General features: G+C 45.6%; 1 protein-coding gene across 7 annotated transcripts in view; it reads right to left on the reverse strand.

Moving 5' to 3' along the window:
• The window catches only part of LOC119178158 (dual oxidase maturation factor 2), an 832,350-nt gene that overhangs the window by 405,087 nt on the left and 408,683 nt on the right, over positions 1–18,580 (reverse strand). Inside the window, exons 1-2 of one of the 7 annotated variants that reach the window (XM_075887964.1) lie at positions 4,471–4,548; positions 612–805 (exon numbers count right to left, since the gene is read on the reverse strand). The exons of 4 other annotated variants lie outside the window; for them this stretch is intronic. In XM_075887964.1, coding sequence (XP_075744079.1) covers positions 612–805; positions 4,471–4,478 — 202 coding nt within the window. In that variant the 5' untranslated portion in view covers positions 4,479–4,548. Of the gene's footprint in view, positions 1–611; positions 806–4,470; positions 4,549–18,580 lie in introns of those variants that run through there. 2 more of the 7 variants (XM_075887878.1, XM_075888066.1) reach the window with 2 other exon arrangements.

The raw sequence follows: 18,580 nt of genomic DNA on the forward strand, positions 1-18,580 counted from the left end.
TGGGGTAGCTGAGGCAATATGCACCTGAACCTCTCCACAGCAAAACTGTTAAAACAGAACAGAAAAGGCCCCGCCGCGGTGGTCTAGTGGCTAAGGTACTCGGCTGCTGACCCGCAGGGCGCGGGTTCGAATCCCAGCTGCGGCGGCTGCATTTCCGATGGAGGCGGAAATGTTGTAGGCCCGTGTGCTCAGATTTGGGTGCACGTTAAAGAACCCCAGGTGGTCTAAATTTCCGGAGCCCTCCACTACGGCGTCTCTCATGATCATATAGTGGTTTTGGGACGTTAAACCCCACATATCAATCAATACAGAACAGAACAAAACTGCCAGCTATTCGTCGCTATCTTCTATACGGCCGAAAACCCACCCTACCCTTTGACACCTTGCTGCCCTCGGTCACTGAATATGCCGGCGAAGTCATCGCGCAAGCCTACCACGCATGTCAACTCGCCCGCAGCCGTCTACAGGCCTTACAGGAGCACCAAAGAGAGCTCTACCATTCTCCTCTTCCAAACGCGCAATTTCCACTGGGCTCCCTTGTCCTTCTTTGGTCCCCCACTCGACATGTAGGTCTTTCTGAAAGACTGCTGTCACGCTACACAGGACCTTACCGCGTCGTTTCCAGGTGACTGACGTTACATACAAGATCGTTCCAGCCGGTCCAACGTCATCATCGTCAGCATTGAGAGACATCGTGCTCATAGCTCGACTCAAGCCTCCTTGCACCGCATGCGAGTAGCTCAAGCACCGGAACGGTGCTTCTACCTCCGGGGGTCTATGATACAGAACAGCCGCAGTAGCCTTGCTGCATGAAAGAGAAAGACAAGGACGGTTGCTGGTTGTTGATGAACTGGCACCATCTTGTTCGCCGAGCTCTGTTCATCGCATATAATTTAATAAATAGGTTACCCGCAACAATATTTTTATTTTTTATTCGGTTTTCGCCACAAAGCCTGACTCAGGTATTCTCAGCGCACAGCGCACTATTGTTCGAACACGTTTGCAACCCTTGTAGATCAATCTATTAAGATTGCCCGCTAGACTCAAACACTCGTGATTATTCCAGAGCTTGTGCGAAGGCTGGAATATTCGATGACACATGTATGAATACTGCCGCGCTTGGCCACTTGTCAAAACGCGTACGTTGGTGTAACCTGACCTTCGGTTTTCTGGCCACAAGCTCAGCCGAACTAACAGTTTTCATATGAAGATTCAGATTGGTCCGTTCGTCCACGTCACCAACCCGTGACAATATCTGAGAAATTCCGAACAGCCACGAAAGCTCACGGCATTGCACTCACGATGTTTAAAAAGCCAGCTTTCATGTTTTCGAGAGTGATGCAGGCTAGGTCTCCACGCTAACAAAATTTTTCATGGGCGCAGCCGCCGACCAGTAAATAAGAATCAAGATTGTGGTACGCCAAAATTAGCGGCTACTATGAATGGCGACTGGGTTGCCCACCAAATCTAACGGCTGCCAGCACCTGCACTTTTGAGGATGTCACCACAGTAAAACCAATCTGGAGGCGTGTGTTTTTAAGTTACCAGCTGCGGTGGTTGCTGAGCAACGACTCAGCTTGCGGTACAGCCACCGGCCACAGCGCAACGCCAAGAATTCAGCCCTCGCTACAAAAGCTGCAGACTAGACTTCACAGTGCTGCATGCAGTCGTGTAGAGCAGTGGTAGTCGGTTGTTTTATTGAAAACTGCTTGAAATAATCGGGAGATCATTAGGCTTCACCTTAAGAGTTGAACGCAATTACGATAGCCTGTCCCTCGTGTGTTCTTTCACCACACCGTGCTTACTTTTTATTCAAAGATGTTAACCGATAAATTTGTACTGTGAATTACAACAATATCATTGATAAAGTGAAGCTTTCACACATGGTTGCATTCTGTGTAATTGGCAGCTTCGACAGTAAGCTTTAAATCACGACAATTACGCGCCGAAACTTGCTGTGCACCAACTACGTTGTCATAAGGAAATGCGCAGAGCAACATGTGTGCCCTTTGTAATGGATGTCTGGCTTTAAACAACGAAGTCATAGTGATGATATGTTGTAACGCCCGATGAAAATGTACGCCTGTACCACTCAACAATACCGTGATATCACATGCTGTAGTGAGAATCCCCTATAGAGGACGTCTGTGTTCGGGAAGCATCAAGCTTATTTTCAATGCATGTTTAGGCGGTATCGTGGCTGTGTGGTAAAACACCTCTTTGTCGCGCAAGCAGCTGGGTTCGATGCTCACTATGATCCAAAATTTTCCATTATTCATTAATTCTGCACCTTCATCTACTTTCCGTCACGCACAAAATAGTGATTTTTCACTAGCAGCGAACAACGCTCACGCCGACAGTGACGCTGACACCATTGCCAAATTTTTTTAAAAAGGAGGTTTCTAACGCTTTTGCGTTAAAAATTTGAAGCCTTAATTACGAGCAGGGGAAAAATACAGAGAGCAAGCGTTCTCATATTTGTATGAAGAGAGAGTTGACTCACTGTTGAGAAAAGAAACTAAGATACTGAACAGCAAGTATATGGCTGGCAGTGTGAGCGATATGGTGACAACGAGCGTTGTACGAAAGGTCACAGCAGCGGCAAGTGTGTATTGAATAGCAGGAATGGAAAGAAACTCGCTCTTGGTAACCACGAAAAGGGCACAGGTGAAATACGCTAGGGTACGCTTTACGATAATCCAAGGAGATGTGTGTGAACTGTTAGAAGCGAGGTCGGGTTGCGTTAGCATACGCATATTTGTAAGCAAGGTTTAGAGAACAACAAATGCACCGGCTCCGATAGGTAAGAAAGCAATGGAGCATGTTGATTTGAATTTGATGACATCCATCTAAGTGCGTGTTGGGGCACTAGCCGACACTGTCAGAATTTCAGAATAACATAGGAAAGATAAACAGGCTGGCCGTAGAAATGACAAAAGGTGATTGAGAGATTAGGGGTGGGAAAGAACGTAGTTAGCAAAAAAAAACAGGCAGGTAAGATCGTTAATTTTCACCGAGACACGGAAAATTGGATTGTGAATTTATGAGGCTTTTTACAGGGTGAAAGTTTCAGTTCATGTCGACATGACTTTGCTCAATGCAATAAGAATAATAACAATGACCTTAAAATAAACAACAGTACGAATAATTATCATATTAGTAAAAAATTGTTAATAATAACATGTTAATAATATAATAATAACATTCCATTATTAATTTAGCGCACCCTGGAGCAACCATTAGGTCTTTGTGCAGCCACATGCAAGACTAAGACAACAAATGAACAGTACAGTAAAGACAATAAAAAGACCTAAAACACACTGACGAAAATAAATCAGTGCGAAATGGCAAGAATAAAAAGACAAGAAGAGAATCAGAATGAGAGTAAATGTGAAGGGGAATAAACACAATCACGTAGAAAGCTGTTTGAATGATACAAAAGGGATGAATCTGTAGATATTGAAAAACTATGTTAAGACAGTGCAGTGCTGATATAAAAACAATGACAGAGGATTATCAAAAACATCAAGATCGTGAAAGTTAACATTGTACAAACGTTGAATTCTGTCAGCAGTAGATGGTTTGAAGGAGTTGGCAGGTACATGAAAGGGTCGATTCTCTCTGGTGATCTTACATGCAATACGAAAATTTACACAACTGAGAAGTAAAGCGCAGGATATCACTTCGAGAACTAGTTTGTAAAAAAATAATAGGTCAGCGCAATTTCGTCAGCAGTGAAATGATAGCAATGATAATAATCTGGCAGTGTTGAAACAAGATCCAGAGTCGTTTCCAGTGAAATGATAATTGTAAATGCTAATGATCTTTTTCTGGGCTAGTTCATTCGTGACACTGCCATATTTAACAATGTCATTCCAGGTCACAGATGCATATCCAAGTTGAGGAAGACATATTTCAGTTCTAATCTGTGGATGGCTGTAGGAGAACTGAAATATAGAGACATTCGGCAAGCACAGCCGAGAGAACGAAAACGTCAAGTGACATTACGTTACGTGTGAGCAGAAAACGTAGTATGCTGTCAAAAACAACACAAAGATCACTTAGGTCAAAAACCTTACATAACGACACGGTATTGACAAAGTGTGTATATCACAATGGATGTTTCGCGAGAGACACGCATGAACTTGGTCTTTGAGGTGTTTGAAGAAAGGTGACTGTTGTCACGCCATTCAGAGAAAGAATACATATCTGACTGAAGCAAGCGACAGTTGTTAACTGAGTGAATTTTCTTGAATATCTAAATGTCATCGGCATGCCGGAGAAAAGAAGAATGACGAATTGCAAAAGCAACGTCGGTAAGGTAAATTAAAAATAGAAGTGGGCCTAATATTGATCCTTGATAAACTCTACTAGTAACTTTCTTACAGTTGAGGCCCTAATAATAATAATAATAATAATAATAATAATAATAATAATAAAAAATCTTCACATCTGTGAAGTGCAGGTTACCACGCCATCAGAAGGTGAACGCTCCTTCATCCTTCAGTTCAGTGTCGTCGAAGAAACTCACATGGTTCTTTGGACCTTCACCTAAGATCACTCGAAGTAAAATGATGATAATGATGATTCCACAGTCATGGCTCGTACCCACTTAGGGAAATTAGCCTAGAATCGACGACTTACTTTAGTGAGATTTTTTTATATTCAATATCAAAACCACCCACCAGAGAAAAAAAAAGAAAATACACGCTAGGCAAAATGAAAGGTGTGCGATAGTTGTTTGTCACTCATTAGGATCACACAATCATGCATTACCTTGAATAAGAATTAGCGTGGTTAAACAAAGCTCTTGTTTATCTTAGAATATTTTTTGGACGAATAATCATGACGCAACTAAAAGCTTAATTCTTTTACATTCTTTAAGGTACTTGCAAACTGCATAGAAAACGTTCTCGTGGCTGAAGCTCAGATCGGAAGCACCGTAACAAAGTATAATTTCTATTGTGAAGTTCAGCCCCAGGCTAGTCAATAAAATGACTAAATGTCTTTTTCTGAGCTATTTGTATAGGCGACATCATAACAAAAATAGTGCTCTACTGTTTCTGATTCTGAACAAAAGTTGCATAGTGGTGATATCGCCAGACCAGCCCTGTGTGAATAGAAAGTTAGCGACGGAACACTACACCGAAATCTGATTATTATGGTTTCCAACTGCCTTGTAGGACACCAATGAATCTTCCACGGAAATCTTAAGTGAGTAACTTCTGGTGTTGACATTATTGCTTTCATAGCGTTTGCACGAAGCGAATGTTTTCCGTATCTTGTCGCAGTTATATTGGCTGCTTCGGGAAGGACTGATAGTAATGGCCCTTCCAATGCTGCTCGTGTTAGAGAATCGGTGATTTCATTTACTTTTAAGCCGCAAGGACCAGGTACCCATGCTAATTTGAGCAGCTGCAGCTGAGGAGGAACTAGCTTATGGAGCGTCTTTAAGGCGATCAAATTTTTTCACGCCGTAATCGACGTACATACTGTCAGGAAATCCGTGATTATGATCGCCTTATAGGCATTCAAACGTAGCTATTGCAGCGCTAGAACTATTTCCAACAGTTCAGCTTCAATAACTGGGGTGAAATCTGGTAATCCTAATGAAAAAGACCAGTCAAGCGAATGGGAGTATATACCTACACCTGTCTTTTCATCCATTACTGAAGCATCTGTGGCTCTAATACTATTCGTTTCTGCGTGTGCAAGGTAATCCTGCAGTCGGCTCTTTAAGACCCTATAAGATTGAAAGTTGGGTTTAGAGGAGAAAATCTCATTTCATTCTATCTTAAGGTTCTGATTTGTAACCTACGCCGCAATCACATCTCGAATTTTTAAATTTATCCTATCTAGTTGTTTCTGGACAAAAACACTATGAGGTGTTGCAAACCGTGGCCAAAGGGCAAGAAAAAAGGTGTCTGGGTCATTTATAAAAGAACATTCCGATCGTCTTGGCGCATAGCTATAAAATTTCCGAAACGTCTGAACCGTTAGGATACAAAAACGACAAGGCAACGTTGGTAATCGTGCTTCCTGATCAAAACATTGTTTGTTACAAACCTAGGAAGCCCTAGACACAATCTCAAGGCTTCTCGTTCAAGCATAACCAGAGGCTTTATTTTGTAAGCAGGGCCACCAGAGAACAATACGCACCCAAATTCTACCATTGGTCCCATAAACATTTTATATATCACCACCATTGTGCTTCTGCGTAGACCATATCGATGGCTGCTCAGTCTACGAAGAATTCCTAAAGCGCGTGTGTTTTAGATGCCATGCTTTCTATGTGGGGAGTCAAGTTAAGTTGGCATTATAAAAAACTCCCTAATATTTAAAAGATTCTACCTGCGCAATGGGCTCTTGTTTATAACATATTGAAATTGAAATGGGATCAGTGTGGTGGTTCTTGGGTCCTAAGACGCAGAAACCCAAGACAAGGACAAGAGAAACATTTATTGACTTCACACACAAAACGATCACAACACTGTGGCTATCTGTACAACACACTGGCTCCATAATTCAGTCATACAGTCCTTATGTCTACGCGCCCGCGAGTAACCCACGCGTCCTCACTACTCGGAAGTCTAATTCCGTCGGTTGCCACTCACGCTCCCGCTGAAGACGATGGCGTCGACGACGCAACCTCGCCACGGGAAGGTTGCCAAGTGCACGGGAGCTCACGAGCAGACCATCAGCTGCTCGTGCTGGACCAGGCGGCCCCACGCTGTGGCCGACGCAACACCGAGGTCGCACCTTCAGTTGGCGGTTGTGCCGGACCGGCTCCGACGTGGCACCATGGCCACGATCTCGGTGACTGGTTGTGCCGGACCCGAGTCTGGACAGGATCAGCCACTTGCCCTGGCCCGCACGCTCGTCCGCCACAGGAACATGTCAGGCCCGGCCCAGAACCGCCACTCGCCTCGGGAACATGCCACGCTCGTCCCGGTTGGGTTGGTGACACCCGCTCATTGGTTCGGTCCCCTGAGGCCCAACGCCTAGCGCTCTTGCTAGCGGGCCGCGTTCTTCCTCTGCCCGTCGCTGTTCCGAAGCTCACGCGCTCACGTTCGTCTGACCCCATGCACATTTTCGTCTTCGTCGGTTATTTTCCGCTGTCGGTTTCACTTCCAGTTTCGATTTTGGTTGTGAAAAGCACTCTTACCACACTCCCCCAAACTTCCAGTACGTTGTACACACGTAACACACAGTTCCTGAATATAACAAAGGTTCCGCACACTTTAAATGTCACAGTTTAGATGTAAAAAAAACCAATTGCACTATGATGACAACATGATAAAAAAAATTGTGTACAACGGCAATAAGTCACTGCTCGGTAAAAGCCGCACGACCAACGTTGTTCACACCACGAATGTGTTCCACGTGAAAGTCATATTCCATAAGAAGGAGACTCCACCGCAGGACTCGATTATTTAGGTACCTAGCTGACTGAATATATGTCAGTGGCTGGTGGTCACATTGCAACGTGAACGGCTTAGTGGCTTGCGCTCCTTATACTTCTTTAACATGTTGATGTGAAAGAGCGTAACCTTGTGGCCCAGGTTTACTAGGTAATCCAGTTCGCTGTGTTTCTCAAAAACAGGGAAGTGGCCCTTCCAGGAAAGCACCAGCTTGTTAGCATCGGCTGGCAACAACACCACCTGGTCACCAGGGACAAGTTCGCGCTGTCTCGCTTTCTTATCGTAGTACCTTTTCTGCAGCTTCTTCGCCTTCATCAATTCTTCGTGTGTGAGCGCACAGGTGCGTTCTAAACGTTGCCGCAGTTCCATCATATGCGTGTATGTCGTCTTGGTCTCGTCATCGAGGCGAGGGTTCGTCCAGAGCTCCTTGAGAACAGCCATTGGCCCTCGCACGTATCTACCATATAATAATTCAAAAGGAGAGAATCCAGTGCTACATTGGGGAAGCTCTCGGTAGGCGAACAGTAACGGACCAATGTAACGGTCCCAGGTTTTCGGACGCTCTTGACACATTCGCCCTATCACGCGTTTTAATGTCCCATTAAAACGTTCAATCAAACTATTGGCCATCGGATGGTATGGCGTAGTAGGCAGTTGTGTGAATGAAAGCAGTCAGCTGAATTCCTTCATAACTGCTGATATGAAAGACGTGCCGCGATCACTGATGATCTCTTTAGGTATGCCAACGCGAGGGAACATTTCCAGGAGACCTTCCGCAACCTGTCTCGATTCAATGGAGGGAAGTGCTACCACGTCGGGGTATCGCGTCGCAAAATCTATCATTGTCAGTACGTAGCGATTGCCCTTTTCAGATGTTGGTGACAATGGGCCGATAATATCAATGCCAACTCTCGTAAACGGTGTCTCGATGATAGGCGTGGTGCCCAAGGGAGCGCGTCCCACCAGGTGGCGTGGCACCATTCGTTGACAGATGTCGCAAGATTTCACGAAGCGTTTTGTGCCGGATTGGACACCCGGCCAGTAGAACTCTCCAGTGACCTTGCTTACTGTCTTCGTGATACCTTGATGGCCGGCTAAGATGCCTTCGTGGGCTAGTTTCAGCACCACCTCACGCAACTGTCGTGGTACAACAAGTTGCTCCAAATTAGTTCCATCTGGCAAGTTGTGCTTGCGGAATAAGGTCCCGTCCCGAATGAAAAACACCGTTTCTCGATCGTTCGACATGATTTTCTTGCCAACCGCCTCGAAACACTTTCGCAAAGTTTCGTCATCCACTTGATATTTTTAAGCGCCTCACTTCCCACTTGTAAAGCAGGCAGAGTCATCACAGGTAAAAAAGTGTGCTTCTTCGTTTCTCCTGCTTTTCCCACGAGGACTTCTTCAGGTAGGGGCCACTTTTCTATGGCTTCATGCGGTGGCTCATACACTTCCTCCTATTTGATCTTGGTTGGGTTGCGTGCAAATTGCCAGATACATCCTGCTCACCATTGACAGCATTCCCTTTGCTAGAGTCTGTGCATGGTGCACGCCTTGTTTCCACATGGCCATGGTCATGCTGTGGTGCTGACTCATTCATAGGTAACGTATCCGGCAATGCCGCGCCCTTGATGTTGCCCAAACTTACGTCGTATAATGGGTCGGTCACACACTTAACGAGTACTTCCCCAGTAAACAATGTACATTGCAAAAGGACTTTTGCCTCTGGGAGGTATCGCACAGTACGGTCCAGTAAGTACACTGGGCTCGTCGTTCCCGTGAACTTCTCCTTCGGAACCAAGGATTGCCGCACGACGACCGTGTTGCAGCCGGTGTCTCGAAGCACATGCACTGGTCTGTCCTCTAGGAACCCCTCCACAACAGGCATGTCAGCGACTCCAACGTTCGCGGATCGTCGACTTGATGTAGCATTGACGATGGGAATTGTTCCGCCGTCTTGGAGAACAATGTAGCCACTCTTATGGTGTTCAGGTGTCAAGTCTTCGCGTTTTTCCGATAGCATACATGATGCCTGGTCTTTGCTAAATTTTCTGCCGGGGCATCTGTCACTGCTGTGTCCACTTTGTTTGCATACTCCGCATCGGCTGAAAGTATTCTCTTTCGTGCGGGACCAGCAGTCGGCTGCGCGATGGTCTGCCTTGTCACAAAGGAAACAGCGACTTGCAGGCTTCTCCGTCTTCTTCGCGGACTCCGGCTTGGACACCGAAGGTTCCGGATCCTTGGGAATCCGTTCTCTTCCTAAGTTTGTGAGCGCCCGTGCTTCCACGAAGTTATCGACAGTCTCGCAAAGCGAACTCAGGGTTTTGCAACTTCTCTCCTTGAGAAAGATCCTGAGTGCCGGAGAACAACCCTTCATGAATTGCTCACTTATCATCAGATCTCGCAGGCTAGCAAAGCTTGTCTCCGTTTTTCCCACTTCAAGCCAACGGTCAAAGTAGCCGGAAAGTCTTGCAGCATACTGCAGACCAGTCTCGTTTTCCTCGGGCTTCGCTTTACGAAATTTTTCGCGGTAGCCTTCCGCAGTAAAGCGGAACCTCTGAAGAAGCGCCGTTTTCAGCTGATCATAATTCAGCACAGCTGTTGGATCTAACCGGCCTATGACTGTTAGCGCTTCTCCTGTCATGCATAGGCTAAGCGAAATAGCCCACTTTTCACGCGGCCACCCTTAACACGTGGCGACCCGTTCAAATCGCTGCAGGCACGCGTCGAGGTCGTCCCGAGCCTCATTGAAGGGCGGAATCGGTTTATGAGGACTGCAGACCTCTGTTATTCCTCCGGCGCTCATGCTGGATCCTCCTTGTTCGTCAGCCACCATTGGCTGTACCCTGCTTGCGCTCTCCTGAAGTCGAAGCTTCAGTTCGAGGATCTTCAGCTCTTGTTCCTGCACCTTCTGCTGCTGCTCTAACAGCTTCTGCTGCCTCTCAGCGTTTTCTTTCGCCATCTCGAGCTCCCTAGCACGCTCATTTCGAGCTTCAACGCACTCTCGCTCAACCCACTCTCTGAGCTCCTCGTTCTCCAACCCTAGCTGTCGGCCAAGTGCAATAAATTTCTCCCTGTCCATGACAAAGGCTGCGTCTGAGTAATGGCTTTAGATTTTAATAAGCCATCCTGGCAGGCTCGCCAATTGTGGTGGCCCTCAGAGGCAGAAACCCAAGACAAGGACAAGAGAAACATTTATTGACTTCACACACAAAACGATCACAACACTGTGGCTATCTGTACAACACACTGGCTCCATAATTCAGTCATACAGTCCTTATGTCTACGCACCCGCGAGTAACCCACGCGTCCTCACTACTCGGAAGTCTAATTCCGTCGGGTGCCACTCACGCTCCCGCTGAAGACGATGGCGTCGACGACGCAACCTTGCCACGGGAAGGTTGCCAAGTGCACAGGAGCTCACGAGCAGACCATCAGCTGCTCGTGCTGGACCAGGCGGCCCCACGCTGCGGCCGACGCAACACCGAGGTCGCACCTTCAATTGGCGGTTGTGCCGGACCGGCTCCGACGTGGTACCGTGTCCACGATCTCGGTGACTGGTTGTGCCGGACCCGAGTCTGGACAGGATCAGCCGCTTGCCCTGGCCCGCACGCTTGTCCGCCACAGGAACAACATTTCAGGCCCGGCCCGGAACCGCCACTCGCCTCAGGAACATGCCACGCTCGTCCCGGTAGGGTTGGTGACACCCGCTCGTTGGTTCGGTCCCCTGAGGCCCAACGCCTAGCGCTCTTGCTAGCGGGCCGCGTTCTTCCTCTGCCCGTCGCTGTTCCGAAGCTCACGCGCTCACGTTCGTCTGACCCCGTGCACACTTTCGTCTTCGTCGGTTATTTTCCGCTGTCGGTTTCACTTCCAGTTTCGATTTTGGTTGTGAGAAGCACTCTTACCACAATCAGATAACGGGAATATAAATACTGCACTCTTATAAACATTTAAGGTCATGCAGACTGCATCTAGCAATCTCTCCAGCATAATCAATTATCTCTGTATATTTTGATATAAATATTATATGTCACTATGTGCCATGAAAAATGCGATATCATCAGCATATACAAACACCTTCACGTCCTGGCAATGCGGGATTGTGCTCATTTATTTGTTAAAAAGAACTGACGATAATACAGTGCCTTGGGGGACAGCGCAAGTTTGTTTGTACTTTCGCGATGTGCAACCATCCTTAAAACAAAAAAGCACCATCTTTTTTGTCTTCTCCATCACTTGTATTTATCTCCTCGCACTCGAAAGATTGACGTATTATTTTTTGTCTTTAACCTAAGCTGCTTGCATGTGAAATAGAGCGTCTTACTGTTATTCAAATGAATTACTATTTTAGGGTGTCTTTAAGAATTAGGACGCCACGTCGATCTTGTGCATGTTTTGCTGAATAATGACGAAGGAAAAGTGAAAATTACCCTATGTCTGATAAAAAAATGTAATACTGTCCTGCTACATATTTGCACCGCGCAAGACTACGAGTAGTTACGACGTAGCTACAGAAGAAGAGACAAGGACAGAAGAAGCACTGCCATCACCAACTAGCCCAAACATCTGTCTTGTCATGCCCTACTACGCCACGCTACCCGAAATGTTCTGAAATTATCCTACAAGAAGAGTAATTACCCAAGGGTGGGCAACCGTTAACTTCAGTCTACCGAAATGATCTCTATCAGTTAAAGGGGTCAAATTTATCAGGTCTTCATTCAATAATTTATTTATTTATTTATTTGTTTAATACTACTTTATTTTATACATATTGTCTATCTCATTTGGGCTTATGACAAGAAGGACACAACTTATAATTATTCCAAGGTAAAAAATCAAACGAGGAACTTCACAGCACGTTTTTTGCTAATGGCGGTGTAATCGCCCATAAAAAACTATATATGGAAATTATCTATACACAACTGCGAAACCAAGATGTGAAACACTGAACATCTTAACTCTTTCGTTATCACACGAAAACTGTTATTTTTTATATGTCTCGGGGACATCGTTTTTACCAGCTCGAAAAGTACTCCAGCCCGCATTGCAGCCTACCAAATTGCGCGCAATGAAAAGCTCTCCAAAAAAATATATGCTATAGAGCAACAAAAAAAGTTCGGAATTAATCAAAATGTGGAAAGCGCGTAATTTTTGGTTGCCAATAGGTAAAGAGGGAATTAGAAAATACTATATCTGCAAAGTTATTTAAACAAAGAAAATTCAGAATATACACTTTGAAGAAAAATTACCCAGGAACTGTATAAAAATAATAAATGTTGAAGACGAAGCTTCTATTCACATAGGCAAAGGAAATCATAGTCGAGGTGCTACTTCATTGCTCGAGCCATGCGGTGAAGCATGCCTAGTATTTCGTGAGACACATGGGAACTCGTACACGTTTTCCAGTAAATTTTTGTTTTCTTAGTAAAATAGCTTGCAGCTGTTCCAGTATAGATGGATGCCCAAGATGTGCACAATTTCTCTATAATTCAGATGTTTAATAAGCTTCGTTATTTCGTCTAGCATCACCTCTTTCCATGAGCTACCTCACTTTGCTTAGGTGGGCCTTCCTATATAAGCGTCCAAGCATAATTCCTACATTTTGCACATCATATTCCAAAAATAACAGTATCGCACGCAGTTCTAGAACGTTACGCGCTGCTCTGCAGTTAGAGCCAGGATGTGCTTTGGAAACATTCTTGTCGTTAGGAGCTCTACAGCCGGTGCCAGCACACAACGCCCCAGCAAAGTGTGGACCTCGCACGTAACCAAACTAGCCTTAAGATTGTGCACAAAGGTCTGCAGCTGCGCACTTGCGGCGGAGGAGAAAAATTGAGGTAGTTAACAAAGCAAACGCACGGGCGGCTATGGATGTCTCAGGCTGACGCAAAACATCGGCTCCACAAACCTTGACGTTAAGGTGCGGTCGTCGTCAAACTTAAAACTCGTCCTCACTCAATTCAGGTGTGGTTTCGAGACGGTTCGGAGCGGCGCATGTGTTTGCGGCGCTGGTGCGCACCTATTCGCGCATGACGACTTGACGACTGCATCATAGGCGTGCCTACTGACACTAGATGTGACCCTGCGTCTGATATAACAATACAAGCAAACCAAAGCTGCTCGAAACTGACTGAGAAGGCCATCTCGACACTTTAAATATGCGGTGGACCATCGGAAATATTTTTTGTAGAATCAATTTTCCCTTATTTCTAGCAACAGCTATCCATCAAATAGCTGGCATAAGCTTCCGTCAAATATTACTAATACACATTATCAAATTGCGAAGATGACAGCTTCGCAAAGGTTCCTTTTATAAAATAACTTCGATGTTTCTGTGTTATAATCTGGAGGGGCACGCACTTTTATCAAGTTCACCAGTCTTGTGCACTTTTGTAACAATACACGCACATTGGTTCATGCAAAGGTTTGTTAAAAATCGCCATGTTGCTCAAACAGGTGAATTTAATTTGATTCTAAATATAGAGTGGCTTGACTAACTACTTGAAGGTGCTGAGTGCACGAGAAACAAATATATTCTGCTAAAATCGATGATCCAATGCGTCAATCATCGGTGATCGATTTGAATAGGTGTGGTAATGAAAGAGTTAGGGCATCAATAATGTTACGATTAGGTTATACAATCGACTTCACACATGCGTGCGTGAGCTTAACAAAATAAAGTGCACCAAACAAGGCATAAAATTGCAATGACAGTCATTGGCATGAGGCTAGAGGTCGAAACACTAAGAGTAAATAAAAAGATGTAAATTATTTCGGAGGCCTTTTTTATTCTTTCTGATTTTTCGATGTTCCATACTTTGAAGGGGTCTCAAATTATCACTGCATATATTTTAAGGTAGGACAAACACTTGATTTACAGGTGAGCAAACGTACTCCATGGGTAGCTTGCTTGACTATATGCATTGAAACGAACAACTTACTTTCAAGCATTGGCTGAAAAGCTATCTATGCGTGTGTTCCAGGAGAGTTTGTTCCACCTAGAAATCATAGCTATTTATAGCGCTCAACCACGGAAAGAACTTGGTCACCAACTGAGTATGCAAACGACAGTGGTTTCTTCTACAGCAAAAGCCGTTTTGAGATCACAGCTCGGGTCACGTATGGCGGCGTGACCATGGTGAACCAGCCCAGAACTCAACCAGGAAGACAAAGAAGACGAGCCTCTGCTATGCTGCTGTTACTGTTAGTCTGTGGTTTTTATTCAAATTCCCTCATACTGTCGCCTCCGTGGCGGTTGCGAAGGTGACAGCAAGAACGGATGCTCTACTCCCTCTTCCGAAAAGATTGGGATGTGACCTGCAAGCATCAAATAGGACTGGTGCGCTCGAGCATCTGAACATGATCCTACCAAGGTCATCGAGCTGCTCTGACGGGGATGACATGGGCTCTGATGGTGGATATGCTGAGGCCACGAACCGCCACTTGAAGAGGAAGCTTCGCAGCACCTCAAGCGTGAGTGACCTCAATCACAATGCATCGTACTCTCCGCAGACGTGCACTACTGCTTACGTCCCTATCACTGTTATAGGCAACCTCAATTCCCTGAATACACCAGCTCTCACGACGTATCTTGGATGAATAGCTCCAGGAAAAATAAAAAAGGTCCGCAATGATCCCAAAAGGAATATACTCACTTTTGACGTTTCTACACGAGCGAACCTCAATGCAATAAAGGCTGTGACTCCGACAGGCAACATACCTGTGCGCTCTTTCATTATAAATGGAGACTGCAACATTGCTGGTGTGATTTCTGATGTGGACAAGGATATCAATAGCAGTTGTGTGTTCACGCTTATACCCTCAATTAACTGTCAATATCGCAGACGTACTCTGCTTTGGACAGTCGAAATGTGTGAAGATAGTTTTAGGGGGACATATTGCCATCGCATGTGAAAGTGGGCTATGTGAGGCATCCCGTCCGCCCGTACGTACCTTGGTCATTACGGTGCCGCAAATGTCAAAACCTTGGGTACGTTAGCACTGTGTGCGTGAAGAGGTTGACTTGTCTCCGCTGCAGCAGAGATCACGAAGAGTCGTCATGTGGGATATCTACCCTGAAGTGCTCTAACTGCGATGTCCCGCATGAGGTGAGGTCGAAAGATTGCCCTAAAAAAGACTGAAATGACCGTGCTTAGGAAGATGGTACGAGATCACTCTACGCATAGAGAAGCGGCATCTGAGGTGCACCATCACCAGAGGCGCTCTCGTAATCGCAGGGGGAGATCAGCATCGACGAATGCACGAAAGCCTGTATTGCCTGATGAGTCAGCGAGATATCCTTTTATATCTGAAACGATATCTCAACCTCTAGTCACACCTTCTTTGAAGAACGTGACTGGTAATACCTCGTGGCCTGCTCTGCCACCTCGGAGTGCTGAAGTGCAAGGATCAGAAAACTGGCAGGAGCATGAAACGTCGTCATGGGATGTACAAATCAAAGCTATGCTTACGCACAAGAGTGGAAGCTTGGGTTAGTTGGTGCCTAGTCTTATTTGCAAGATGTTTGAGTGCACGAACAAAGGAAAAAGGACAGGGTAGACAGAAGGAGCGCTGATTTCCAACTAACTTTATTTCACAGAGTGGCAAGAATATACACGTCTAAAAAAGGACGATTACAGAGCATGAAGGTAAAATGCAAGCCTAATTTACACATCAGTAACAAAGCACGTGTGACGGGTCCTCTATTGCCTCAAAGCCCAGCCAGGTAATCTCGTTCAGCCTGTGTTAAAGCAACCGATGAAGTGCTTACGCATTTATCTCCTAGGAAGTGTAATTTTTCGGCTTCAATAATTTCTCGGGTAAGCTGGTCCCTGCGCCTTGTCAATGTAGAGCACTGATCAAAGAGGGAGGTGCACCCACAATCTCGGCAATGAATGCCAAGATGCCCTTGTACCACATTGTGCGCATTGTTTTGGTGTTCTCGAAGGCAGTCATTAATGTGCCTGTCGGTTTGGCCGACATAGATGCACCGACACGTCAGTAGAATCAAGTATACGACTCCCATTGCGCATGGGACGTAGCGTGTCCTGTGCGTGACAGAGCACGAGGCGGAATTTGCGCGAGGTCTATTGACCCGTTTGCAAAGCCTGCAATTTTTCCCGTGCAGAAAAAACCACAAGAACGTTGGCGTCACGAGCAATCATTTTTAGCCTGTGTAAGACGTCATGCACGTAAGGTAGTACGACAGGCCGGCTCTTTATGACACTGTTTCACTTATCTGGTTTGTCGCCTCGCTTCACGACAGTGACCAGCTTTTCCGCCACCGAAACGAGAACATGCGCAAGGTAACCAGCTTTGGTGAGACGCTCCACTTGTAGAGCAAAGCTGCGGTGTACCATGTGGGGGCAGGACTTCTTCAAGGCGTTGGCAAGGCAGAGGTTAGCAATTTTACCCTCAGGGCCCGTAGGGCATTACAGAGGGGGTGGGTACAACATATATAACACACAAGAAAAAAAGACAAAATATAGAAACAAGTATCAGATGCGCAAATCAGGAAGGCAACAGAAGTCAACTAAAAATGTATAAGAATTCAAGCACATACAAGACAAAGATAGATAATGGAAACTGCGTATAGTTACAAGCATTGCTGAGAAATTGCAGTCTTGAATAACAAAGGGTCTGTTATTGATACAACGGAAGAGGGAAGGTGGTTCCAATCGGCGGCTGTTTTCGGTAAGAAGGCTGCTGAAAAGAATTTGGAAGCAATGCCCCGCTTGACCAATTTAGAGTGAGCTGAGCTGAAAGGCAGAAGTGGCTTGCCGCTTCTTGGTTCATACATTCAGCAAAAATGTCGGTATTCTAGCAAAAGCTTCAAATCTAGAAACTTCAGGTTGTTATCAGTGGGTGATTCATAGGTTAGAACTAGTGGTTTCAGGCACTCTCGGAAAACAGTCAACACGTCAGAGGAAATTGTCTGAAAATTTTTACCATCACATTTCAACAACACTAAATAATCATCAACAAAACGGCAAACTTCAAAAACTACAGAGTCATGAAGCTTGTTTGAGAAGACAGGATCATGATGTGCTGTTAATATGTCACTGAGAATGGGCGCCAAGCATGAACCAATACATACTTCACTTTTTGTAAGCAGTTTTTGTCTTCCAACTTTACAAAAGTGGCCTTCAAATAGAAACTGAGTAATTCTATTAAGCTGCTGTGATGAACTGCAGTACGCGTTTGGAACGCTGATGATGCGAAGTTGTCTATGGATCCCTCTACACATTTAAGTAGTTGTTCATGCGGCAAAGAGTAATACAAGTCTTTAATATCCACAGACGTTGCCTGCAGTCATGTGTTAGTTCGCCTAATAGTGTCAATAACAGCGTCAGAGGTTTTGACCAAAAAAAAAGGGTTGTCTATTGTTACATTTTTAAGCTTTTCTTGCAAAAAAAGCGCCACCGACTTTTGCCAGGTGCCCCTTTCTGTTACAATGACCCGCAACGAGCAGTCAATTTGGCGAGCTTTCGCAGAAAAGAACAGGTCAAGGCTTAGATTTTTGCAAGTATCTATCGACTGTGAAAGCTTTTGAAACCCCAGAGCCCCGGCAAGAGTTCTCGCACGCTTCTAATGTTATCCAGACAAATCTCATCATTCTCGTTGAAAGGATATGCATTGCCTGTATAGCTTTCACCTTAAACATTGAACGAGGTAGAACCGCAAAGTCACCTTCCTTGTCAGCCGGCAGAAGTGACAACGAATGTGCCTTCAGGTACACGACAGTACCTCCTGCATTGACAACTTTGTTCGATGGCTTACATCTCGAAAGCACTTGCATGCCTTGGGCAACACATCTATCACATTCAGAGTCCGGAGCACGACGGGCGACTTGCCTGACCAGAGTGAGAAGCTCGTGCGGTGTTCTTGAAGGTGCCACTGCGTACTTTGGTCTGAGGCATAGGGTGTGCTTAACGTTGTCTGGAAGCAAAGCATCCCTCAGAACATGAACACGGTCCCTAGCATCTGGAGACTTCCTTGGTGGGATGGCCCGCAGTAACTGAGCGACTGACGCCACATCAACTGGACGTTTCAGTCTACGAGGCTTCAGAGTTTACGACACTTCTTTTGTTTACCTGCTGTGCGTTCGTTCCCTAGGATTTGTAGTTGCAAGGCTTGACGGTACAGGCGAGCCTGCCGAAGCC

The sequence above is a fragment of the Rhipicephalus microplus genome, chromosome 1 (assembly GCF_043290135.1).
Source record: "Rhipicephalus microplus isolate Deutch F79 chromosome 1, USDA_Rmic, whole genome shotgun sequence".
NCBI classification, from domain to species: domain Eukaryota; kingdom Metazoa; phylum Arthropoda; class Arachnida; order Ixodida; family Ixodidae; genus Rhipicephalus; species Rhipicephalus microplus.